General features: G+C 42.1%; 2 protein-coding genes, 1 long non-coding RNA gene and 2 other non-coding genes across 6 annotated transcripts in view; all 5 read right to left on the bottom strand.

Moving 5' to 3' along the window:
• Positions 1-5: 5 nt before the first annotated feature.
• trnav-cac lies at positions 6-78 on the bottom strand. The gene has a single exon. It is a non-coding gene; the product is annotated as a tRNA-Val (tRNA).
• Positions 79-1,085: 1,007 nt separating this feature from the next.
• On the bottom strand, positions 1,086-3,450 carry rplp1 (ribosomal protein, large, P1). Its single transcript, XM_035620303.2, has 4 exons — positions 3,236-3,450; positions 2,051-2,125; positions 1,385-1,496; positions 1,086-1,214 (listed from the first exon to the last, which is right to left on the bottom strand). The coding sequence occupies exons 1-4, from the start codon at positions 3,305-3,307 to the stop codon at positions 1,132-1,134; spliced, it is 342 nt and encodes a 113-aa protein (XP_035476196.2). The 5' UTR covers positions 3,308-3,450; the 3' UTR covers positions 1,086-1,131.
• Positions 3,451-4,429: 979 nt separating this feature from the next.
• clptm1l (CLPTM1 like) lies at positions 4,430-12,831 on the bottom strand. 2 transcript variants are annotated; one of them, XM_035620301.2, is made up of 19 exons: positions 12,554-12,831; positions 11,964-12,157; positions 11,056-11,274; positions 10,807-10,901; positions 10,233-10,422; positions 9,916-10,103; positions 9,626-9,704; positions 9,270-9,387; positions 9,059-9,153; positions 8,859-8,943; positions 8,318-8,421; positions 7,908-7,973; positions 7,385-7,435; positions 7,217-7,299; positions 7,052-7,086; positions 6,907-6,962; positions 6,660-6,704; positions 6,315-6,430; positions 4,430-6,113 (listed from the first exon to the last, which is right to left on the bottom strand). In XM_035620301.2, the coding sequence occupies exons 2-19, from the start codon at positions 11,982-11,984 to the stop codon at positions 6,029-6,031; spliced, it is 1,731 nt and encodes a 576-aa protein (XP_035476194.2). In that variant the 5' UTR covers positions 11,985-12,157; positions 12,554-12,831; the 3' UTR covers positions 4,430-6,028. The 2 variants fall into 2 exon arrangements, with proteins under 2 accessions (XP_035476194.2, XP_035476195.2); XM_035620302.2 differs by lacking the exon at positions 11,964-12,157 and having other exon boundaries at positions 12,554-12,830.
• Positions 12,832-12,945: 114 nt separating this feature from the next.
• On the bottom strand, positions 12,946-13,017 carry trnah-gug. Its single transcript has one exon. It is a non-coding gene; the product is annotated as a tRNA-His (tRNA).
• A 2,918-nt stretch (positions 13,018-15,935) lies between these two features.
• Positions 15,936-26,730, bottom strand: part of LOC118292449 — a 98,822-nt gene continuing 88,027 nt past the window's right edge. Inside the window, exons 3-4 of the long non-coding RNA XR_004786910.2 lie at positions 22,532-22,748; positions 15,936-17,285 (exon numbers count right to left, since the gene is read on the bottom strand). This is a non-coding gene — a long non-coding RNA (uncharacterized LOC118292449). The remainder of the gene's footprint in view (positions 17,286-22,531; positions 22,749-26,730) is intronic.

Raw genomic sequence — 26,730 nt, 5'->3', positions numbered from 1 at the left:
AAACGTGTTTCCGCCCGGTTTCGAACCGGGGACCTTTCGCGTGTGAGGCGAACGTGATAACCACTACACTACGGAAACTGATGTCTGTTTCTCTTGATTATTTGTATATAAACCGTTACAAGCAGCTGACGGTTTATATGCAAATATACATATGAGGATTTATATTTGCTGCAGTGGAAACACGAGGTATAATGAGGTCCATCAGCTGTTCCTTTGTAGTTCTGTGACTTTTTCTCCATTTGCTGCATCGGCCGACGGGAGCTAACGCTAACTAGCAGCCATGAGGAAGGCTAGTGATCAAATGTTGAGCTTAGCCGGCAGCGTTAGACGTTTCAGTGACCGTCAGTTGTGTTCAACATCCTCGTTGACACGTGTTACTGTCAAAAGTTGACACTCGAACCAACTACCTGCTACATTTGCTACTTGGTTGCGAACAAGAAAAAAAAAACTGTTTAAAACGTCACGTGACCTGGCATCTCTCGTCGCACCTCAGCTCTTCTACGTCAGACAGAGGAGTTTTGAGAAATGTGTATTTTTCGCTTTAGCGGTTCGACATGTTGGCCACATGAAAGTGAGCTTCACCATCTCCAACATCCTCCTGGCCTCAGGTCAGCCCGTCTCAATTTAAGTCTGTTCTCATTCATGTGGATAATAAAATCACCTTCAGTTAAGACGTGTCCACACCCTAAACATTTACACTCTTATTGCGGCAAATTACATGTAAACCAGTTACATGTACTCTTATCATTAGATTAAGACAAAATAATAAATATTGCAGCATTCTTCATCATCCGTCATTTAGTAATATGAGCATTACACAAAGTAGACATTGATGTGGTTATTGGATGATCTCAGTTCACTGCTTATGCTTTTTAGTTTCTTCACTTTTGCACAACTGTCCAAATCCACCATCTTTACACTGTCAATTGTTTATCTATTCCTGCCAGCATCAGTGCCCCACTACCATAGGGAAAATATTTCAGGGACTAAATAAGTATTATGCTTAAAAAAACAACAAGAAAAAACTATGTGAAGTTGAAATTAAGACAATCATAGGAACAGCATCAAGAGTAGGACAAGTCAGCTTTCATTTTTGTACTTTTATTGTGTTTTGTAACAAAAACAGCTGTTTTAATCGAAGAGACCGAAGCCCATGTCGTCATCAGACTCCTCAGACTCTTCCTTCTTCTCCTCTTTCTTCTCCTCCTCCTTGGCTGCAGGGACAAAACGAGATGGTTAATGTTTGACAAAGTTAAAAGATTTAGATATCACATGTATGGATAAAAATGTGATAGGGGTTATCACTCAGAGCTCCTAAAAGATCCGACCGAGTCCCCTGTAAAAACCATACTAAATATGAATTCATTTTTAAGTGGTTAGTTACCTGGTGCGTCTCCAGCAGCGGCAGTCACTCCAGCAGCTGGGGCTCCGGCGGGAGCGCCACCTCCGGCTCCAACGTTGCAGATCAGGCTGCCGATGTCAATGCTGGACAGAGCCTACGACACGCAAAACATTCACAGGTCAGCGTCTCGTGTCATCGAACAATTGCAGGTTCTTGTGAGTGATGCAGAGACATTGTAAACCAAAAGGAATGATACGGTGCCTATATATTTATATTGCTACACTAAGAATCTACTTCTAACATTTTCTATAATTTCAAACATACCGCCCCCTACTTCTGCAAGTTTCATTTAAATTCCCTAAGTTGTAAATAAGTGGATGTAAAACTGCACCTTATGTTCACTCATCTAAAACTTAACTTCAGAAAGACCTGATTGTAAACATAGCCCACAAAAAGGATATTCACACAGTACAGTTTATTTAGTGAAATGTATACCGTCGACTACATCTACAGTGTCAATGACTGATTACAGCTCTGGGACAAACTGTACGAAATCCTGACTTGGCAGAGACTTCTCCTAGAAAATCCCACAGTTTCAAACCATGCCTGTGCAGAATACCTCATCAGATTTGTGTTATCAACCTCTCAGATCTTCGCGACACTGCACCACTTCACACATGAATGTCACCAGGTGTGTCCGTCCCTCACCTTGGCGAAGAGACTTGGCCAGAAGGGCTCCACAGTGACGCCTGCAGCCTTGATCAGAGCATTCAGCTTGTCCTCCTGCAGACAGAACGACAGTGGTTACAGAAATATATACAACTTTTTAGAACAAGCAGCATCATGGTAATCTGACTGTTATTTCCACATGCTCTTTTAATGCAACATGAATGTAGGAAAACTGCAACTACTGTACATTAACCCTCGATTGATCAGTTTTCTTGATTGCTGTCTACAAGATGTAGAAAAAATATATATATTTAAGCTCCAAAGGATGTACACCATTATCAAAATAGTTTATTAATAAACTGATCAAAGAAGCGCTCACAAAAGCAATAATAAAATGAGTCTGCTTCCATCTTCAAATATATTGATTTTCTATAACAGTTACATTAAATGTCTTTAGGTTTACAGTCAATCATTTCAATGTGTGAATGAATGAAGGAAAAATAAAATAACTGACAAGACTTATTGATATAGAATAATAATTTGCTGCTACATCATAGTGATTATAAATCTTTCATTGACAAAAAGCGACTGGGTAATTTATGCAGCGGTTCGCTCTTTGGGATGTTGTGCAGCACCCACGTGCACCAACCCTGTCAGGCTACCGACAGACAACTGACGGCAGTGTTGTGATGAATGGAACAAGATCAGAGCTACGTGAACAAACCTTGATTGCAGCAGTTAAACACCAAGTTTAGCTCGGTTACTTCCTTGGTACGAAAAGCAGCGATGATCCGTTCCGGAGTGTCGCTAGCTTAGCATTTTTCTAGCACCTGTCGTGGGTCGAGCGGCGTGTTGATAACTTGAACCGTTAGTTTTATTTGTTAAAGAAGTGCAGGCGGGGCAGGAACAACTCTTCACGAGTGTCGATTTGAAACGAGTGTCAGAGGACGGGCCGCGTGTGTCCTCGTCCTCGAACAGAAACGTGGCCTACGCGTTAGCATCAAGCGTGCCGCCATTTTGGCCGGCGTCGGGAACTTTTTAAAGACACATGGACATTTTTTTTTTAAACTACTCATAAAATAGATATTTTATGAGCACACTTTGTCAGCAGAGTTATCTCTATCACAGTTGTGGGGTTTTAGGGTGTTCACAACCGGCGCAGCGGCCTCGAGTGAAGACCCGTCGACTGGAGCTGTGAGCGGGCTACGAGCCGGTGACACTTACGGTGACGGTGACTTCATCGTCGTGGAGGATCAGAGCGGAGTAAATGCAGGCGAGCTCGGACACGGAGGCCATCTTAGATGTGGGGTTGGACGTTTGTGGCGTCGGATGCCTAAATTTGACGGTGCTAGTCGCCGGATTGTGGGCCTTAGCTTCTGACGAAGGACCGAGCACCTTTAGGCACGTTGACTTGCTACAGCGGAAAGGGGAGGCGAGAGGGCGGGACCTCCTGATATATACCCTGCGTCGTGGGCTGCGTAACTCTGACGTCAGTACGTACACAACGTGACGACAGACGTGGTGCATGAGTCTCTTCCATAGACTGTAAATTGGTCTCTTTAAAATGTGAGCAAAACTTTCTGCTTCTCCACACATCAACTGGTTTTTCTGTTAAATTGAAATGATTACTATGATTAATACTAGTAATACTAATAATTATTATCTTCATGGGATGTGTACAGGTGAAGATGTATTGTGCTTTTTTTGTGTAAAATTGTTTTGGCTTACACTGAAATGAACAAAATAAATTATTATGAAATGAAAATCCTTACAATTAATTCAAACCCCTTCAAAGGCTTGTGTTCACTTTAAAGTGGGTAACATCATACCCAAGTTTAAAGTATTTCTGATCGATTCAGTTCAAATCAAAAATGACTGCTGACCCCTCCCACCCTGGACATCACCTGTTCCAACTTCTCCCCTCTGGTAGACAATACAGAACACTGTTCACCAGAACCACCAGACACATGAACAGTTTCTACCCTCAGGCTGTCACGATGATGAACAGTTGATAACATAGTGACATGAACAATCCTCTCATAACAATAAACCCATATTTATTACAGCACCCTCTTGCACAATGCACCATTGCACTACTCATGTTTACAAGTTTTATTCTTATTCTTATTTTTTTAATATATACACTTTTTATCCTGTATATAATGAGTAAATGTTATATGTTTGTGTGTACCTGTAAATTGAGAGTGTAAAAAAAGCCGGAGTCAAATTCCTTGTACGTGTTACTTGGCCAATAAAACCGATTCTGATTCTGAAATCTATCTAACGTGTATGCATCTGCTCCAAAACAGACCTTGGATATCAGTTTAATATTGCAACTGTTGTGCCACTGACAACTTTGCACAAAAAACGGCTATTGTGGCCTAATGTCCGGCGGTTTTAAATCCACAACAAATAGCGCTCAGTCAGTCAATTTTATTACATCGCAATCAAAAACACAACATTACAATAAGAAAAAAACATTTCAAGGAACAATTCTGGTACATCTCCCCCTGGCCGCATTTCAACAGGAACAGAAATCTGCGCAGGATCTTTGTGCACAGAGCTAAAATATTCAGATATTGGCAGAAAAATCAAAATGTGACTGTGTAAATCCAGATGTAGTAATACTCTCCACAAAGTCTTACTGTTTATCTTTCCTCCCCACAATGTCAATGTGTATTTAAAAACAGAGAGAACATAGAACAGCAGTGAACATACAAAGCTCCCAAACAGTTCACTGAATCATTCTCACATTTGGCACTAACAGATTTTCTTGGCCCTGATATGTAAACAATACTTGAGCAGGTACAATTTCAAAACTAGAATGGATGTAAAGGACAGAGGGCTTTAAGTAGTTTGCCCCTGTGCTACAGCGTAGTAAAGGTCAGTAGCATTGAACATGTGGACAACAGCTTCTGGAATGTTCAGGCAATTTCCACCCAATCTCCAGGCAACAGCGTCAGAATCTTATTATCTGCTTCAAATACAGCTCAAGATTCCGAAACATTACGGGAATCTATCCCTATCACCATGGCAACAAATCAAAATCTTCTTCTCTGCTCTAACTGCAGCCACCTTGCGTGCATAGACGCAAAGTACAACATCAAAGTGATGCATTTCAAAGTTTCAATTATTTTTTGAAATTTTTCCCTTTATTCCTGCCTCAGCCATTTTTTTAAAAACACATACTCTACATAATTAACATGTTAGCTTTGTCTACAGTATAATTTGGGACAAAACAAATTTGAAATATCTACTCATTTATGTTTTCTAAGAGGTACATTTTTAAAAGCCTTTTCAGTGAGAAAAATCTTAACAATTAGCACAATTTAATATAATTTCTAGAAAAACGACCAGGGAAGCTTCATTCCAGGCAAAGTCCACTGTTCAGCGTAATTAAACCCAACTCTGATGGATATAGCGCTATATTTGTCAAAGCACAGTATTTTTTATCTCAATGAAGTCACACCCATCTTGAGTTTGCATGAAATTTTCGCATCTCAGTCATCCTGGCAGGTGTAAAAAGAGCAGCTGGATTATCTTGTAGTCAAATGAATTACACTTCTCTGATGAACCAAACAGCTCTGGTTTTACAACTCCTCAATCTAGTGCTGGTTCCTCAAAGCAGTTTGAGTTGAAAGGCTCAAAGTATGCTCTGTCAGTTAACTGGAATTTGTTAAAATTTATAATATTCTTATACCGCACATGAAATTTTGAAGATAAATCATTTTATCATGAGGCAAGAGTCCGATAACCATTTTTTCAACGTTGTCACGGCGGTTTAAAGAGAGTTATTGATTGATCGCATTGATCCTCCTGTCCCAACTCACACTGCAACACAAAAGAATAAACAAAACAAACAGAAACTCTACGGACTGCAAAAAGCCAAAGGCGCCACTTGAACCTGGATCAATACACCGGCTCAGTTGATACCGGATGAGACCAGTAGAGACCAGGGGACAGAAGACAAAGCCTGCAGGTACCAGACCATGGAGACCACTAATCTGTCGTTCCTCTCTAGTCCTTGTGAGTCTTTCCTTTGGGTTTTTCATCATAAGAAACCCCATATTCATTCACTCTGGTCTTGTCGACTGGGTAGAGCCTGGGAAGGGAGACAGGAGCAGAGATTAAGACTGGAAAATTGTTGAGTATATTTTCCCCACAACTTTTGGAATGTGTGTGTGTGTGTGTGTGTGTGTGTGTGTGTGTGTGTGTGTGTGTGTGTGTGTGTGTGTGTGTGTGTGTGTGTGTGTGTGTGTGTGTGTGTGCGTGCGTGTGCGTGTGTGTGTGTGTGTCCACGTACCATCTCTGGTAGAGGTAAATGAGAAACACGACATCATCTCTGAAACATGCCAGTCTGTGAGATGTTGGCATGGTGATGATGAAGGCGAACACATCGTCGATGAAGGTATTGAATGCCTGGTAGAGATCAATTTTCAATATCAATAATCAATCATTCTGACCCAAATACCATTGTTTACATATAAAAAGAGCAATACTGCAAGAAATTAATGTGATACGAAACCCCGCTTTATTTCATAGAGACTCTAGTAATTATAAGTAAAATGTGTTGATCAATAACCTGTGACAAACCAGGTTGATCAGTCCTTTAACTGAAAAGCTGAAAATCTAACGTTTTTGTTCTCACCTTGTACATAAAGGCTTTCCAGGGCAGGTGTGCCACAGACTTCATCTGTTCAACAAACAACAGAGGATAAATAAGTTAATCTAATTTAATCTAAAAATTAAGAGGAACATCTGAACAATGTTTTGCCAGCAACAGCAATTTTATTGTGGTAATGTCAGAAATCAAATGTGACTCTCAAAGGCAACGCCTCAGCCTTTTTAAAAAGGGCATGGAATATATCATACTACAGTATCTGTGATAAACTGACCTTATAGTTCACAAACAGTTGAGGAAGCATGAAGAGGAAGCCAAAGGCATATACACCTGTAAAGGTTACAAAACAAGTTGAGCAGCTTTTTCTTTACGATCACATAACGGAAAGCAATGGAAAGTTACGTAATGGATCAGCTTACCATTCACTAAACTGTTGATCAACCACGAGTACCAACTATGACAGGGATAGAGAGAAACAGTCAGTCAAGACAGGTTGTGACTCGTAGACACGACAGAATTACCACATGATTAGTAATTGTGTAGTAAAAATTGTGCTTGTTATGTAAACACAAATCTGTGCATACCTCTTATATCGTAGATATATTAGAGCATACACAGCTCCTCCAATACACAGTGGGTATAGCAAGTATGACAGATACTTCATGGCCTGCAGAGAAACACAGGTCATGTATGTCTGTAGTATAAGTCATGGTACAAGGTATGTTTCATCATCTATGCGTATTGTGTCTTACCAGAGTATCGTACTCTTCTGTTCTCCTCTCTGATTCATCTAATTTCCCAAACTGTTCCACATAAAAGAAACACAATAAACGTTAAGCACATTTTCATTTTTTTAATTTTTTAAATCTACACAACTGTGAAGTCAATAGATCTAAACGAAAGGTCACAGAGGCATTTACACACTTTATCGATTCATTGTGCCTGTCCACAGCAGCATTTTCCGCTGAAACTCAACCCAAGACCAACGCTTTGTGGTATCCTGCCTGCCTTTTTTTTTTTTTAAGTTTAATTTATTTGTTTATCGTGACTGTAGTGCTGGTATCTGCTTTTTGCATTCATTCCAGTCCACAGTAATTTAGTTTTAAAACAGCAGCAGGCAGAGTAAAAGAGCAAAAATGAACAAAATTGGAAGTGTTGCAGAAAGTGAGGACCGGCCAATTTATGTGTATGAAAAACACACACGCACACACACGCACACACACACACACACACACACACACACACACACACACACACACACACACACACCCCTACCAGGAATGTCGGTTTGCCTCCTTTCCAGAAAACCTGAATCTTAAACGCCTTCTTCACTTTCCATACCTGCAAAAACATAAAACAATACCAAAAAAGAAAAGATCTTGCATCAATCAAAGACAATCATAAAATGAATTAATTTAAATGACACTCAGTATTTCCTTAGTGACAACTGATATTGTTTGTTATTCAATGAAGGAGAAATGTCTCTAGTTGAGCTCAGATCAAATATTAAATGAACTTTCCAAAATCCACAAAAAACTTGGTTATGATTAAACAAGCAGTTGAAAATATTTTTTATCATATTCAGCTGTATCAGCCACAAGTAATAATATAAAGGTAATGAATTAATAATGTTGAATTAGTCTTGTTAAATTCTTATTAAATGTGTGTGTTTCCAGTGTACTTACTTCAATGATGGAGCCGACCCCGGCGGGGACGAGGACCAGCAGGCTCGTCTGCTGGTCAAGCAAGTACAGGAAAATCATGATGGTGCTGAAACATCGCCACAGCACTGAAAGAAACAACACAAACACAAAACTTTACTCTTTTTCCAAGTTAGGGAAACACTGCTGGTGAATAATTTGGTTGATAGGCTCACGTTTAATGAGCCAATCAATGATAAAGAGTGTCATTTACTCTGTCGCTGATTTAAAAGCCTCTGAGATTGTCAAGGTGAATAGAAGGATGCATGATGCAACATCTAGCCACGCAGCAGTGCTAATTCGCTGAGTCAGTTTACAAAACAGCTCACGGAGGATGCCTGTGTTCTTGTTTTACACATGATCTAAAGACAGTTACATACTGTATTCTAATGCTCTGTTAAATCAGTCAAAAGAAAGTTGGCCGTGTGCAGCTGAATCTCCAGATGTTCACAATGTTGTAATCTCTTTAGCGTTTGTTCCCTGTCTAATATTGGAGGTGCACTAACTGAGAATAAAAGTTACTGACCTGCTTTGCTCGACATTCCCACCATGCTTTTCTTCTGCTTCCAGAAGCTGATGTCGTTCTTGAAGGCCAGGAAGTCAAACAGAAGCTGAGAAAGTAAAAGACGAGGTCAAACACTTTGCTTGTCAATACTTCCCATAGTTATATATTTGTAGTGTTGATTTCTGAGGACGTACAACTGACACACGAAATGGAAGACTTACATGGAAGGCAGCTACAAAGAAGGTCAGAGCCAGGAAGTACAGGTTGGTATCCACAAAGATCCCTTTAATCTCATCCGCATCCTTCTCAGTGAAACCTGCAACATGTACAGACAAAAATACAGTATGTGGTATGAAGACAGCAATACTCAGGCAAGGACAGAACTGTGTATGATTTTGTTTGTTTGTGTGTGAGAGCGAGAGAGCAACATACCAAACTGCTGCAGAGAGTAAACAGCATCCTGCATGTGGATCCAGAAGCGTAGCCTCCCCAGAGAGATGGAGTCGTAAGAGATGGTCAGAGGAAGCTCCATGGAGGTACTGTTGATCTCCTAGACACACACACACACACACACACACGCACACGCACATGCACACGCACATTGTATTATTCTGGAAGCAATTCATGGCTGAGGTTTTGTGAAAACAAACTCACAAGGGTCTGAATCATCAAGTTCAACAAAATGAATAACGGACAAAAACAGCAAATGTATAATTTGTCCCTGTGAAAACAACCAGGCAATCAGTTGCTGTGTGTTACATCTTGTTGATTTAAAAGTGAAAACTTACCATGAGATCCTTGACCCGGTTGCTGAGCTCGTCAACAAACAGCAGAGGTAGATACACCATCTTTTTACCATTTTGGAATCTGATACAGAGAAAAAAAACAGTATTTTGTGGTCTGTGTGATCCATTGGTAGTAAACATAACCCCAGTAAAAACTACTGTATGTTCCAAATTGCTGAAATATATCAGTTAGCATTGTAATTAAATTTTCTAAAAAATGACCAGACAAATGTTTTTTAGCATGTGTGTGTGTGTGTGTGTGTGTGTGTGTGTGTCTTTAGTCATTCTCTTACGCCCTGAGGTATCTGTGTACATCGCTTGGAAGGTTTTCTCTGTCAAAATGGAAGTGGTCGCTGACAATGTTGAGAGTCAGACGGGCTCGCCAGTGGGAAACTGGGTGATCTGTCGTGGACGTGGCTCCGCCCCCTGCTGCACGCTTACCCTCGCCTTGTTTCTTCTTCTGGGCTTCTTCATTTAGACCCTGTAGAAAAACACAAAAAAAAGAAAGTCCTCTCTTAAAGAACAAGGTAGAAAAACATCTGGACACTCACAAGTCTTCGGTATCTCTGAGGCCTGGAGAGTTTTATTCTGAAAACCCGATCACGCATACCTGTGTTTGATCCTCTCCGGATATCAAAGAGATTTCCGGCAGTTTAGGGATCATATATGTGGTGAGCTGAGCTACCAAGTGGACCTGTCTTGGATCCTGCCAAGGAGTGACGCCGGCTTGATGGACAAATACTAGTGCGTATAAAGTTCCATTGTTACGGGTCTTCTTAGGGAGGGAGACGTTGACTATTCTGTAGGAAAGAGACAGAGAAAGGAAGATGAAGTGAGCGTGTATTCAAATTAAGGTGTTAGATTACATTATTACATATTTTACTCTACACTGGTCTTATTTGACGAACAGCTGCTATAAAGGCTTGTGTGGTATGTTTCAAACAATAGCTCAAATTCCATGGTTAGATGTCATTTGAAATAAACTGCATTGTAATGTTACGTGTTGTGACTTAAAAACCTGAAATATTGATCTTCAAGTGTTTTATAACAAAGTTTGTGTTTTAAGTTCTTGGACAATTGCTCCTTTATATTGATTGAAGGCAACACTGCTGTTATGACACGGTTAGATAAACCAATCAGATCTGAGGAACTATTCATTTTCCCATTCTCACAAAAACACCAACCTCTCAAACTTGCTGTTGACGTCAAAGTTCTCCTCTTTGTGGATCAGGGTGTGTCCTCCCTCTGCACTGGGCCGCAGTGCAGTGTAGATACTTAACTAGTGAACAGGGAGAGAGAGAGAAAATTATAATTCCTTTTTTTATTAAAACTGGCAGTGTTCCTATTCTGCGCAGACAGACAGCTGAACCAAAGATAATCTGGATTAAAAACTGATGGGTCCGCGAGACCAACCGTCCGTCCACATCACTGACCTGTAGTTTCGGCTTCTCTGCCAGGAAGGGGGTGATACAGTTGTCACCTTTGGGGCTGTCGCAGGGTTTGGTGTACACTATGCCGTACATCACCCAGCAGGTGTGGAGCACGTACACCACAAACAACCCCACGATCAGGGTGGTGAACGACGTTTTCAGAAACATGATGGGGCCCGCGCTGTGGTCTCCTTCGGTTAGCTGAGCAGCAGGGCCATATGTCTGTGCAGGAGGAGTCAGATGGGGGTTTAGTCAATTATGATTTTTAATACTTGACATTACCTGATTTTCCCTGCTTGGGCCTAAAGATTTAGCAAAAAGCCTGAGTTAGGGTTACGGTATCTGTCTGTGACAAGATCCCCAGCTTCATTTACTATGTAGTATTAAATTGAATTTAAAATACGTGGCCAAAATTTGCAGACACCTAACCTTCCATATTAATGGACATTAGTTTGCTGCCACGACAGCCTCCACTCTTCCGTGAGGGCTTTCCACCAGATTTTGGGAGCCTGCAGCAGGTATTTGCTTCCAGAGAATTTAAAAAAAAACTCCTATGCAGAAACAATATTATACTGTACCAGGATGTGGCCTCTGTAAACTAGCCACAAAGTGGGAAGCCTGCTATTGACTAAAATAAGAAATGAACATTTTGATGAATAAAAACAAAAGGCGCCAAATAGAAGAAACCCTAAAAGCAAACTGAGACTACAGCGGTCTCAACAATCAAGACATTTAGCTGCAATGTGAGATCGGATTAGGTAAGATAGACTTCCAGTTTGTTTTGATTGCAGCCGGACAAATATGATGCATATCACATCCCCCGTCTCTCCCCTTGCTTCATGCTGGTCTCGGCACTTTCACCAAAAAGACAAAAGATAAGATTAATTATGTGGAAAGGGGAGTGAAAAAACCTTTTGGCCATGTATGTGCATCCAGTAAAAAATGTTTTTCTTCTATGTGTCCTGTATCAAAGCTTCCAATGAGTTGAGGACTGGCCAAGAACAATGGCCAAGAACTTGTTCCCCTGGTTTTGTCACTGTTGCACACGATGAGAGCCGCACTCACTACAGGTCCCCGCTTTCTCGTCCAAGGAGCAGAGAGAGGCCTGACGAGGACAACAACAATGACATCCAGACGTACAGTGAACACTGTGACCAGAGCTGTCGGATCACAGACTACAGATCGATTCACTTGCCTGAGGTTACAGAAAAAGAAACAGCAGCAGCAGTTGTGGACTCGCCACCATCTGACTGGCTGTAGGGAGGCTTGAGACAATCTGAAGCCCTTTGACATGATTTGAACTCACACACACTTCCTGTCAAATTGTCCATATGGTTGCTTCTCTTAGGCTTTTGGATCAAATGATCTCTTTTCTGAAGTGTTTCCTCCAAAATCTGCTGTGTTCAGATCACGCAACAGGCACATCCAGCATTCCCAGTCATTTCATTCAGATGTTTGTTTTTTTTTTCTCTTCACATGTGTTGAGACTTTTAGGACCTACCGGTGTTTAATAATCCACCGGCGGGCACGTCTGTCAGTCGCAGGGTCTTTGGCTGGTGGTGTTCGGTCCACTCACATTACGACTCCCCCCGGGAAGTTAAACGCGAGGACATCGTTTCTTCAAACCGGTCCGCCGCCCACTCGGCCGGCCTCCATTCGGGCAGAATAGAAGCAAACTGCAGGCGGAAACAACAAGCAAAAATCGCGAGCCGAAAGCGCGAGGTGGATTTTATATTTCCGCCGTTCGCTTCCGGGTTGGTCTTCTCGAACGGGATGTGGGGGAGTAACGCGAGACTTCGCGTCGCCGAGAGATTGGACCAAATAAGCGTGGTTGGAAGTTTCATTCAAATGCTTTTGGAAGAATGTGCTTTTGTCTTCTCCGTTAAAAGCGACTGCCGTGACCCGGATTCGAACCGGGGTTGCTGCGGCCACAACGCAGAGTACTAACCACTATACGATCACGGCTGGCCACTGCTGATGGACGTCACACGACTATATCATCATCACATTGTCGAGACGTGGAAATGAATGGCGATGTTTTCGTCACGGGGCTGCCCAGCACATATTCATAATTTCGTATGAAAATTGAATCCTTAGCTATGTTATATTGCTAATAAATGCATGAAACTTATGTATTTGTGTCCACTTTATTAATAGACTATTAGTCTATTTTAACGGTTTAAACTACTCACATGCTCGAACCTGTATGTTTCCTGTTCTTGAGGTTGTTATTGAGGATCAGTATTTGTGTGTTCTTTATTTAGCTCCTGTTGTTACCTGTAGGTTTTTGGTTGTTTTTTTTTTACATTTATTCTTCATCTGTAATGCAAAAATAGAAAACAAATAGATCAGTCATAGATTTTTATGCTGGGCACTATTAATTCACCACCAGCAGCGTCAGTGTGAAATGAGATCGCTTAGGTAATAATCACGTACCTTGTCATTGCACACAGTTGCGCTTGTAATTAGCTGCCCTGTCATTGTTGACGAAGCGATGGTTTTAAGTCGTCCAGTGTTTCGTCATGCTTGTTAATTCACTGCTCGTTGGAAGAAAGAACAATCCCAAAACCGACTGCCGTGACCCGGATTGGAACCGGGGTTGCTGCGGCCACAACGCAGAGTACTAACCACTATACGATCACGGCTGGCCACCGAGGATGGTGACGGCGCTGTCACACCGCCTCATAATAAACACAACTGGATGAGGTACGAAACCTCATCGCACTCAAAAGCTTTATGTTGATAGCAAATGTCACTCACAGTCAACTTTTGACTCATTGATACAATACTTAACTCTGAATTTAATAGGATTGGACGTTTTTGTGTTTGATGTCTGAGATGAATTCAAGAAAAGTGTACGCGCAAATAAAATAAAAGAAACATGTCATATAGGCCTATCGTGTTTCATAGAGATGATGCTCACATTAGATCAAAAACATAAGCATAAGACCATGCTGTGGTGGCTGTTATTACAGTATGATGACTCGCTGACGGTATTTTAGAGGCGATTATTCTGTTAATCCAACGGTAGTCAGACATTTTCTGTTTTCATTGTGCCTCCTACGCCAAGGCGAGGAGACATACACTGCACGTTTTCCAGCCTCCCACACTGTTATTGTCCACCTGGACGCTTCAAACACCAAACAATCCCTTCAGCTCAATCCAACAGAATAGAAAGAAACAGAGCCTGCTCGGGCCTGTCCATAATGGGGCTTATTTATGCAGAAATAACTGATTTCCCCATCATAAAAATGTCAGGGACTCTTTTCTTGAATTTATATTCATTAAAAATACGGCTTATGAAAGCACAACTCTTTTTAATTGCACATTTCTCTCGTGAGACTTTTGCAGAGGTTGTGTGTAAAACAGAGAGACAGCAAGAATAATAACCTTCTCAATACTGACTTGCGGAGGGTTGCCCGGGGCTAAAACGATTTAATGGTTTTTTCACATAACCTCAGGGCAGCAAAACCATAAAATTCTAAAAGTGATGAAGTAATTTTTGTGAAACTTGTGAAATAGCCATTCACCTGCCATTCCAACGGTCACAGTGAAATTTAACCGGCTTCGCTTTGTCCCTAAAGTGACATCCTACCTACTTTAATCATGAGTTGTCACTGTGCTGGAGGTCACCTGAGCTTGGGCCTGTGACACTGACCTCATGTCTGGATGAAGTCTTCGCAGCCCTGTGTGTTTTTCTTATCTCAGATGTATCTCAGCCTCACTCCTTGACCTGCTGCAGTTGGCGCACACACATAGTGAGTGAAGTGTCTGCCGTGCAAACATGAACCTCTCATTTGTCCGAGCGGCCTTGTCCGTCACCCCAAATGGCTCCGCCATCAGGACAGTGTATGTGGAATATATGCCGCTGTGAATTGCGCACCATCATCCTGGAAGTGCTCAGTGGGCAAATTTCCCAGCTGAGCATCCCTTCATAAATCTTCCAGAGGATATTATTACACTTCCTGTATCGGTCACGACCCCACCTGTCTGTGCTGTGTCACCGAAACTGACACCACTTCCTTTACAAAAATGACTGCGTGCATACATTTGTAGATGGGCCCCATCAGCAGCAGCATGAAGGACAGTCTCCTGTCTTGATTGGCAGCTGAAAACAGGTCAATGACACGAGGCTTTGATTACATTGGCAGGTGAATTTGATGTAACCTCTGTCTGCATCTCTTTTTTTTTCTTTTTGCTGTTTTCCATGCCAGGTTGTGAGAAAAATAAATCAATATATCCAAGGTCATCATCTTAAAAGTGTGATTTATCTATTCTATTTACTGAGGCAAAAAGTAGCCAGGATCATTTACTTGAGTACTAAAAGTAATTAAGTGCAAATTTCTGAGGGAGTTATTACATTTTTCTATCCCAAAACATTTCCATTACATACATTTCTGATTGTAACTTATGTACATGTTATCATAAGATAGGCTTGGTTTTTGCTTGGGACCAATTACAAAAAACAAGTTTTTATTGTCTTTGCTTAGCAGTTTGTTTTATTTGCTTATATAAGGCCTTTCAAATTGTACGATTAGCCAATATTTCACACTATTTCTCACACTGCCAAACGGAACTTTTCTTTTCTCCTTTTTTCTACTTCATTATCAATGAAACAGAAAATAGAATTGCTAAATTAGGTGCACATTGAACAGCTCCAATAATCAACTGCTGCTTACACATCAGAGCACCAGTACATGTTTGTAATCAAATAATGTCATATATAATAATACATCAGTCAAATACTGAAATACAAACTGTATTTCTGCAGAACCAATACTTTTACTTAGATACTTTATATTGTTGTATCTGTACGTTTTCCTGAGTAAAGGATCTGAACATTCCGACTCATTCATCAATGGGATCATTAATGTTCTCATTTATTATCTGTGTTTCTGAACCTTTGGGCGGAACAGTATATGTCCAAACCAGTGCAGACGAGAGAAATGTAAAGGCAAAAAAAGGCATAATTTGAAATATATGACCAAGAGAAGGGCAGAACTTTCCTCTGATGTGTTCCACGTCCATTTACTTGTCAGAAGTGATTAAAGGGCTTCAGCCGATCCTATACCGGTGACGTACTTGTTCCCTTCCCCAAGGAAACCCGAGTCTCATACATTAGCTAAATTGCAGAATTTCTGGTCCCCTGTGATCCAGAGAGCAGGCAGAGATCCTCGGGCAGCTTCATTTAACAGTTCCTCAGCCCCAGTTTAAGAGTAGAGGTGACCAGACTATTTGCTTTCTGGGCATCCAAACTCTGAAGCAGCCAGTCGGGGAATTATTACACCAGCAGAGTAAAATTAAATTCTCTTCTTACTTTTTTATTCATGAAAGGTCATTTGTTAATGCCACGTCTTGCTTTAATGCTTGTATTTTATCTTTTTTAGTTCATACAGCGGTGGAAGTATACTCAAATATTACACCCACGTCTTTCCATTTTCAGCAATATTATACTGGAACTCAAAATTAAAAAGAAATATTGTACTTTAAAATCTCCTGCATTTGTTTAACAGCAGTCACTTTACACAATATATCACATAACAATATCATAAACAATGTCCATATCATTCATTCACACTATTAAAGAATTCCGTACACATGTATGCTTTAATAAAAATAATGGTGATAAAACTAATAATGATAATCCAGTGATCAGCTACAACTAGGATAAGGGCAATTGTGTATAATGAGTTAAATCTCAACACTGTTGAGTTTTTCTACAGTACAGTGCCACTTTGACCCAATTAAAGAAAATCTGCATACCTGATTGGGTAATATGACCTGGTTTGCAAAGTTTTGTTACATTTCTTTGTTAACTATATTTCATGTTGAGTGTCTCAGATTGCTCAGACCTCAAACAATAACATTTTTTTTTTTTTTTACAAATGCAATGTCAATTTATAGAGTAAAGCATTATTCATTTTAGAAAAAAAGGTTTTAGTTGGATATTTGGCCTGAACAGTACCATGCATTTTAGTAATAACCCCGGCTGCAGCATAGTTTCACCTCCTGATTTCACCTCTCAGTGGCGCAACAGCTCCATCTTCAAAGAATCAGGCGGATTCAGTTCGGTCATCAACCATTCTGAGCCCGCAATCATTTCTCTCCATTCTCCGTTTTCCGTCTGTCTGTCTCTGTTCTTCCTCGATACTCTGTGATGATCCATAATCACCACTGCATGTGTCTCCATCAACATCCATCACTCGTTATGGAGTTTCACAGTCAGGGGCTCCCTGCAGAGGAATGAAAAGAGGAGGGAAAAGGCAGCCTTCCAGTCAGGGGCAAAGAGAAGGCTACTCAGCAGTCTATTTCCAAATGACCTCCCAGATAGAAAGAATGTGTCCCTGCCGACACATTTTCGACTGCCAGTCTTGAGATACACCAGATACCTTTCGCTCTCCTACTGCGAAAGCCCTGCTGACTTGTGCATGTTATTTGAATAAATCGCCAGTTCTGGAAAATAAATCACCTCATTCGCGTTGCTTTTCTGAACCAAACCTTTCCAATGAAATGCAGATAACATTCAGTTATTTTATCCAAATAGTGCGACTTGGTTACGTCCACAAACATATTTAAACCTCCCGCCAACTCAATTAAACTTAGAGCTGCATTGTGCAACATTTAAAACGAGCAAAATGAAGTCAGATTCATCCTTATTTTTCTGTCTACGAAGAAAGTTGGTAGAAAGTTGGTTGGAAGTTGGTACAAGCACACAGTGGCTCTCAACATCCAAGACGCTGTGTCACACTTCCAGAAAAAACTTAGGTAGTTAGTCACAGGGGAGCACTGACCCTGTTGTTGTAAGAGAAGAAGATAAGAGGGGAAAAGGTAATTGCTCATTGTGCTAAATTCAAGTGACACTCGTATTTACGTCTTTCATTAGATTTGACTCACCCCAACCCAATCCACTGGTCCTTTACTTGTGCCTACATTCAGATATGTGCATTAGGTGTGACATGTACAAGTAACTAAATTGACCCACCTTGTTTTTGCTACATGTAATATATGAGTATCCCTGAACAGTATGTCTAATAATACCTCGCTAATAGAAATAGTTCTCTGTCATTCAGACATACGTGGGTGTTAAACAGGAACGGTTGTTATGGCTCTATTCATGACAGGACTACGGAGAGCCGTGTCACAGTGGTGAGCTCGACAGTAATGACATCAAGACAGAAGAGTGTTCTGTAGTCTCTCACAGGCTGCACTGCTGATCGGTGTAAAAAACTTATTTCAAAATAATGACCATGAGGGATGCGTGCCCACGCCTCTCACCGTGAATCCCCTCGATGTAATCCCAGCCTCATTTTCTAATGTTCTCAAATATGGCCTTAAATCTTTCACAACGCTTTGTTCCTGACACATCCCGATTATTAAATGTTGAACATCGGAGAGGAAAACAAATGCCTCCTTGCCACTTATTAGCCACGGACCGCATCATCCTGTGCAGGACTCGGGGGCGCAAGTACAGAGGCTTCCTACAAGATACACGGCGTCCCGCCGAGTGCACAGGTGCATTAAAGTATCTCTGTGTGACACGCGCGGCGCAGAGATAAGGTTGAAAATCACTGGAGTGGTCCTTTAGGCAAGACGGCTTGCATCAGTCAAACTGTTTGGTGCCAAACATTGGGGGTTTGCGGTTGTGGCCCACTGAGCTGCAGCTCTGCGAGTTGAGCGTAACTTTGTGGGTTTTGATGCAGGGGCGTTGCTGAAAGGGAGCGAGCGTGTTCACCCTTTTCCGGGTCAATAACACTTGAGGGGCCACCAGTCTCCCCGCTCTCCTCCCCGTGAAAAGCTACTGCGTCCGTAATTTAGAGCGGGGCGTAAACAGAAAAATAACTTGCCTCATTTAAATGCTAATTTGTCTTCAGCTGGAGATTCAGTACAGCGGCAGCAGGTTGGCAGAATATGGGATATTTTGCGCCGGGGCTCATAGATCAGACACAAAGACAGTTTTCCAACCACGTCTCCCCATTAAAACCTTTTCATTCCTTCACGCATCTCTTTGTGGCCCGGCAGCGCCGCATAAATACACAGGAGCCAGTGGTCGGCATTGCCGCTGCCACGACTGAAAATCCCTTCTGATGCTCCTTCAATCAATCAGCCTCTCAGTCAGCGCAGACAGCCTTCTTGTTAAGGTGAGCCGCTGTTGCTGCAGGTGGGCTGCTGAAACGCTGCACACCGCACTTGTTGGTTTAACCTCGAAGCCAAACAGCAATGGTTTCTTTTTTTGGACTGATACGAAGAGTGCAGTTACGGTACATGTACAGCGCACGTAGTAGTTTTTTTTCCCGATAGATTTAAATAGAGGCAGTGTTTTTAGTCAGCCCATCGTCATATCTCGGGCAGACTACAAACGTCAATGATTATGTGAGTGTATGTAAACAGAAAAAATGTGGTGCATGGTTGAGGGTATTTTGTAGTATATGCTGAAGACATTCTTGACGTCATCCTACACCAATAAAAGTAAAGTATAGTATATATAAAAGTATATTTTGTTGATTTTTTCGTTCCTCCCTCTTTGCTCCTCCTCTTCCCTATCTTCTTTTCTTATGCTCTATTTTTGTTTGTTTCTCATTTCCTCCTCTCATCCTCCCTTCAGCGCTCCGGTCCTCCTACCCGTCTGCCTACCTCGGTGTCATTCATCTCTTGTATATTTCCATTGATTTTTGCTCAAAATGCTGATACATATTATTTTATTTTATTTTTGCTTCCTGTATTGTATCTGTTCGTTTTCTACTTTTCTTCATCCTTCTTTACCCTTTCTTTGCATCTCCCTTTCTTCCCCTCCTCATTTCCTTTCTTTCTCTAATCTCCTCGCCACTCCTTTCTTTCTTCCAACCTGCTTGCCTATCGCTCTGTCACCAGACTCCAATATTTTTTTCAGTTTATTTTGTCAAGCAAATCCTTTCTCTCTCTTCGTCCCCTCACATCTTCCACCCTTGTCGGCAGCCTTCTGCCTTCCTCCACATCTCTCTTTCCTTCTAGAAATAATTTCCCTGTGATTAAGCCAAAGCCACACAGAGGATTTCTTTCTAACTCTCTCACACTACCACATTCTCCCGCAATCGTCTTTTTAAAAAAAAATTTCACCCATCTCTCCCTCTTTGCCCCGGCTTTCTCACTCTCTATCTGAATCCTTAACCTTTTTCAATCTGTCTCTCCGTGTCATCCTCCGTCTCCGTCACTCTCTGTCTGTCCCCCTCCATCTTTCTCACTCGGTCGGTCTGCAGCCACCCGCGCTCTGTCTCTTTGTGATTGAGTGAGTTGAGAACTTAGTTGGATACCCTCCTCCAAGGTTAACCACACACACACACACACACACACACACACACACACACACACACACACACATTCACTGACCTCTGTGTACTATTGCCTCTTACAGGTCTTTGCTCTTGTTACCATATGACATGCTTGGCTTAATATATGACGCACATCTATTTCCAAGCAATTATCTTTCGTGTGTGACTGTGCATGTGTGTGTCTGCATGTTTGCATGCATGCGTGTGTGTGTGTGTGTGTGTGTGTGTGTACTTGTTGCTTGTCTCATTTCGATCGTGGACCGTATGAACTTCCATTTCACAGGCTTGACAAGGAAATGACCCAATTTTTAATTGGCGGGGATTCACCTGAGACGCAAGGTCAGTGGCTGATAAGATGTCAATTGTCTGTCACACGGTCGAGAGAGCGAACAGAGACAGAGAGAGTGAGAGAGGGGATAGAGGAAAAGGAGCGGTCAGAGGAGGACGGACGTAGCCTCATTTGACTTGTCAGTTATCTAACTCAGAACCAGGACCCTCCCAACACACAAACACACACATGCAAGGCAAAGTCACCTCCAGCCACAACAGCAGGTAGTCTTCAAAGAAAGTCAGCTCTCTCTCTCTCTCTCTTGATAGTGTCACTTGAGACGGTTTCGTTTGCCGGAGGTGTAGCATGGTGTGGGATTTCATTGTTACTTGTTCATCTGTATCAACCATAATCATTATCTAATTATATACAGTACTTTAACAGCATTTTCAACTGAAATGCAATCTGGATTTTTGCCTGCAGCCTTGACAACTGGAGCCTCTTTGACGAGTTTTGTCCAGAAGAACATTGGGAAATGAGGTTATTGTAGTTGCACACCTTGACAAAAGGCTTGATTTTTGGATTTCTTTTTTAACTTCTTGCCCACGCTTGTGGTCCCCCTGAGGCTGATTCCTACAGTGAGGGCGTAGCTGTCTCTGGTGTTCCTCATGATGATGATGATGACAGCTTTGCCCCTCCGTTGAATTCCGCCACGGCCATCATCTTTTTGATATGCCTGTTTCCTTTGGTGTAAAGTCCTCGGCTTTTTGGGGGGTCATCTTCATAAATTTGGAAGTTATTCCAGGCTCTGAGTTTATTGTAACTTATAAGCCTGTCACCCTGTGGTCATGTCACTGTCCCACTGACAGTGCTGGTAACGTTAGAGAGCTGTGATGCAAAACACTATTACTGAGATTAAATGTCTTAATATATATGCATTATTACAATTTTTGTACATAACATTGCCAAAACTGAATGAACAAACCTTCTGCTAATTGTGTCAGTTGTCCTCACCAGTGACGTCATAGCAAGGCTGGGGACATATAATGTTCCTCATTTTCTATCTTTCTGTCTGTATCTCCCCTCCTCCTCACCAGTAAACTTGTTGTCCAATGCCCAGTCGACTCAGTGCGACAGAGAGGTAATGCATCAACTGTCCTCGAGAGACGGAAGAGAGGAAATGGAGATCTGATGATGGTCACATCCAGGTCACCATCGCCACATCATCCGTCTCACATCAAAAGATGTTGACATATCAAGCAAATGTAGGCCAGTTGACTTTCTACACTTGGGAGAAATGTAGAAAGTCAACTCTGGGGCCTGACCAAGAGCTCATCCACTGCACGTCTGCCTACACCTGCAATAGTAAAACTGAGAAAAACAGTGAAAGACTACAACAAAGCAACAGTGACTATAACAAAAGTGAGTCAAAACGAAATGTGTACGGCTCCAGTGCTTTTCCAGTAAGTGACCCTCTAGTCTGCCTCGTTTGAACGGCTGCTACATATCATCCCAGACCGTTGATGTCAATCAAACCAGGCAAGCCAACCTAACCTACCGCTTTTGGGCCCTAATATCTAATTAATTATGAAATTATTTACAGATGGACCACCAGATCACTGATTATGGAGTGAATTTAGCTAATGACACCATAACGACCAGTGGCAAAAAATGTATTGGCTATTAGGAGTTGATGTTGATGACCTTAGATTCTTGCACTTTTGTTGCTTCGGACAAAAGCGTCTGCTCAATGAATGTAATGTAATGTAACGTAATGTTTTTGAACGGATGTATATTGGAGCCTACCCCTGGTGGGTGTCAGTGGTATTACACTTTAAGGTGCTTCTGCATTGACTTTTCAGTCCCGTATTCTCTGTCCATTTTTATGTACAGTGTGTGATCTCACCCCAGGCCCCCCTCCTCTCACTCTTTACCAATCTGTTCATCTCAACGTGTGCGTCAATTTGGATGGAGAAGCTCTCGCCGCAGAGACGGGTGGATCACGGAGGGAAGGTGCGACGGAGGGCTGGAGGGGACAGATGCACCGAGCGAGAGATGGCGGAGGAGAGATGGAGAGACATCTGATGTTCTCTCGCTGGGGCAGCCATGAGTGTAGTTGCAATCTGTAAACACACACACACACACACACAGACACACACACACACACACGCACGTGCACAGTCGGGAAATGAGCACAGGGGAAATCAGTACCCTCTCAAACAGAGAAAATTAACACGACAGGAAATTGGTTTCAGCTTTCTGTGCAAATGTGGCAGTGTATCCCCTGATAAATGATATATAAATGATAAATGTAATTTATTTGGGTACAAAGGAATATGGAGGAATGATGGTTAGGATAGAGGATGAGCAAGATAGGAGGAGGTAAAAGAAACATTGACATTTTGGGACATATGCTTGTTCACTCTCTTGCCAAGAGTTAAATGAGAAGATTGATACCACTCTTAAATACAAAGCTGCAGGCTGCCGCCGTTCGCTTATTCAAAGACAGGGTATAGGACAACAGATATCTCATCTCTGTCCAAAGGTGCTACTTACTTAACACTCCATTGGAAGTGTGTCTCTGTGTCTCCTTTTCCACTTGCCATTTACTGTCACAAATCCCCTTTCGCTACTGGCTCAGCATCCCCCAAGAAGAAGAAAAAAAAGAAAAATGCAAACAAGCCAGAGCATTTTTTCTCACCCATAGCAGAACGGTAAAGGGTCTCAGCCGGAACCAGTCTCCAGCAGTGACACAGAGATTCTGTAGGTCTGCAGAGAGTTTTAGTGGTGAACGGATTTGCCTTTGGTGGGAGCCAGGCAGGCTAGCCGTTTGCATCTGTTTCCAGTCTTTGTGCTAAGCTAAGCTAATCAGGTTGTACTCTTTTATTTTACCCTCCAGCAGAGAGCAAATTAACTTCTTCACAAAATGTCAAACTATTCCTTTTAACTCTAAAAAACTAACAGGCCACCTCCCTCACACACAAACACACACACACACACACTATTGTCCCCCCCGCCCCCCTTCACTCCACGATACTGCCAGACTGTTCAGGCAACCGTGGCAACCAGGAGATCAAACGCCACGGTGATGAGCGGTGTCTGTGATCACCCCGGATACGGTGAGACAGCAAACCACTCTGTAGCGCCCGCTTTCATACAGTCTGTGCGTATGTGAGGGTGTGTGATGGCATGAGCGCAGCTAGTTGTAACGGAATCTGATTGAGTGTGTGTGAGCGATTGTGTTTTCTTTGGACGTGTGTGTGTGTGCAGAGACAGACAGAAAAAAGGATGGACGCCCGTGTGTGTCTTTATCGATTGCCGCGTGTGTGTGTGTGTGTTTTCTTGGTGTGCCCACGTGTGTGACTGTCTGCTGCTCGGGTGTCTCCCCGGGCTCGTTCCTGATAGACCACTACTGGGTGTTGTGGAGATGAAAGGGATGCTGGGAACTCATCTCACGCTATGAATCCTGGGTAAGTAGCGTGTGATGTGAGTACATCCTCATCACTCAGTGAAAGGCTTTCATCTCTTATCCGGTCCCTGTATCAATATCCCCTCGTTCTGTCTTCTCTCCTTGTCCTTGCCCCACTTTCTTTCTTCTCTCCATCGCCTTCACTTTCTCATGTTTCTTCTTTTGTTGAATTCCATTTTCTTGTCCTTTCTTTTCCCGATTCATTTCCTCTCATCATTTTCATACCTCTTCCCTTCTCTCCTGTCGTTCAGCTCTCCCGCTCTACTTTGCTTTGCTTCCCTTTACACTCAGCTCTTCTAAACTCTTTCTTCCTCTCTACCTTCCACTTGTTATTTTCTGTTATCCTCTCTTTTGATTTCCCTTCCTTTTCTTTCATCTTCCGACTTTTTATTTCCTTTCCTCTTTCCTTTCCTCACAGCTTCTCACACTCCTCTCCTTTTTTCTCCAGTTCAACTCAATATCTCTTTTCCTTTCTTTTTTTTCATTTCCCATTGTTCCTCTACGAACTCTTTCTAATGCCATGTCCTTTTCCCATTGCTGTTGTAGTCTGTTCTTTTTTCCTCTTTTATCATCTCCCTCCTTTCTCCTACCCCCTTATTCTTTTACTCATCTTCCATCGTTCCTTGTTCCTTCCTTTCTTTGGCTTCCTCTCTTCCTCTCGCATGCTCTCCCATCTCATTTCATTTATTTCCTCTCGACTCTTCTACATTCTTCTCCATTCCTGTGAACATAAAATGATCAAAGTGCCCATTCTGGCCATGACAGTTCAATTTGACCAGAATGCATGCGCGCACACACACACACACACACACACACACACACACACACACACAAACTGCTGCATGTACTTTTCAAAGGATGTACAAGCGGTCAGCGAGCATGTACATATCTACAGTCAGTGGCAGAGTTGCTGTTTTCATTAGCTTCAGCTTGAAGAATTTGAATATGTCAAGTTTCAAATCTTCCTCATGATTATTCTTATAAAGGTGCATTTGACCTTGACCTTTTCGAACCTTGAACTTCAAGATTTTATGGACAAGACCTAGATGAAAACTTGAAAGCTACAGAGTTACTGCCATAATTCCCCTTTCTTAGTCCCTGTTGTACATCAGTTGGAGAGAAGCCAGTCATGCAATAGAAGATATATGGTTTTAACAGTCTTGAAAGTAACTGGTCATCGGTGAAACACAGTCTCACAGATCACTGTAAGCTTTTCAAGTTTTTCCTCAGAGTTTATATGAGTTAACATTAATCCAAGACAATCATAGAAACACATCGGTGCGGATGTTAATCAGGTTACATTGCTTCTATCACCAATAGGTAAATTGTAATGCACCTTTTTGTTTGTCATCATGTCGTGCTGTCCCTACTACACACGCACACAGCACCGTTGTAACCATGAACAGGGCCAGCTGGAGATTGTGTGGTTTGTGACTGTTTGTTGCTCGTTGGACCGACTTCCCTTTGCTCATGTGATGCGCTGTGGGTTTAAATACCAGCGAAAGAATGTTGTGCGTACAGGCTACTTTGCAGCATATTGATAGGAACAGTAACTAGATAGTAGAAAGTGAATTAAATACTGAAAGTCTTCTGGTGTGCTTTTGATTTGTGTCAGTGAAACAGTACTTCCAAATGAAGTAGCGGTAGGTGTAACAGGTGTCACATATAGGTGAACAACATGGGCCTTTATTTCTTAAAGTTAATGTCTGCCTTGGCTTCGTCACGTGTTTTTTTCCCCCCAACACCACTCCAAAGCTAATCAGTGATTTTACAGTGTCTGTACACTTCAGGTAGTTTTCATTTGTATACATTGTGTTCTCACAACAACATGACATTACATGAGTCCCATTTATGTGGATTAAAACAACTTGCTGCACTCCATGCACTTTTTGTGGGTGAGGACAGGCCTCTGTGTGCCAGTTGTGTTGGTTTTCCTCCGTTTCATATTTCGCAATGTCTTCATTTTCTACCTGCTCTTTCTCCAAATGCAAAACACTTGCTCCCAATCCCGCTCCTCACAGTCTGTTATGCCGTGTGTGATTTAGAGTGACATCTAAACTGCTCTCTTTGTAATATGCATGACCAATTGCACTACTGCACACTCACATGCACATTCATTTTCTTCAGAAAATGTGGCTTCTCCAGGTGGTTTTTCCTTCTTCCTCTGTGTGCTTCTCTCTGTAGCCTCCTTCACCCACCTCTTTGTCAAGGTGGGAATGTCGGTACCGTGGATACAGAGCAGCGGGGTAGAATAGCGGTCCGAACGTGGAATTTGGCCGTGATATTTAGAGCAGGGGAGGTGGTCACAGGATTGACGCATAGATGCTGGATTGACGTCTCTGTAAAAGAGGAAACCAGCATGGTGGGGCAGGACGCCAATGCCACTGTGGTACACGTCACACCTCTGATTTCAGAAACGCTGTTATGCCTAAAAATCACACACTGTATACACGGGCTTGTTTGAGTCTGCGTCACTCTCTCAAAACTGATGTATGATGCAACGAAACAAAATGTGACAGTCAACTCTTTCACTCTCCTCTTCATCCCAGACCGGTGTCTCTTCTCCTTAGTTTCCCCTCTCTTCTTCATATTCTTTCATCCTCTTCCTCGATTTTTCTTCCTCTTCCTCCCTTTCT

This window comes from Scophthalmus maximus, chromosome 22 (assembly GCF_022379125.1).
Source record: "Scophthalmus maximus strain ysfricsl-2021 chromosome 22, ASM2237912v1, whole genome shotgun sequence".
Classification (NCBI taxonomy): domain Eukaryota; kingdom Metazoa; phylum Chordata; class Actinopteri; order Pleuronectiformes; family Scophthalmidae; genus Scophthalmus; species Scophthalmus maximus.
This window is presented reverse-complemented; position numbering and strand designations above follow the sequence as displayed.

What these genes read in the sequence shown, in the direction of transcription:
- rplp1 (XM_035620303.2), bottom strand. Translation starts at nt 3,307, where the DNA reads ATGGCCTCCGTGTCCGAGCTCGCCTGCATTTACTCCGCTCTGATCCTC. An exon ending in ACGATGAAGTCACCGTCACC is followed by an intron (nt 2,126 to 3,235) that starts GTAAGTGTCACC and finishes TTCTGTCTGCAG; the next exon opens with GAGGACAAGCTGAATGCTCT. An exon ending in GGCCAAGTCTCTTCGCCAAG is followed by an intron (nt 1,497 to 2,050) that starts GTGAGGGACGGA and finishes TGCGTGTCGTAG; the next exon opens with GCTCTGTCCAGCATTGACAT.
- clptm1l (XM_035620301.2), bottom strand. Translation starts at nt 11,984, where the DNA reads ATGCACATACATGGCCAAAAG. An exon ending in TTACTCTCTGCAGCAGTTTG is followed by an intron (nt 9,154 to 9,269) that starts GTATGTTGCTCT and finishes TACATGTTGCAG; the next exon opens with GTTTCACTGAGAAGGATGCG. An exon ending in ATATATCTACGATATAAGAG is followed by an intron (nt 7,087 to 7,216) that starts GTATGCACAGAT and finishes TCCCTGTCATAG; the next exon opens with TTGGTACTCGTGGTTGATCA.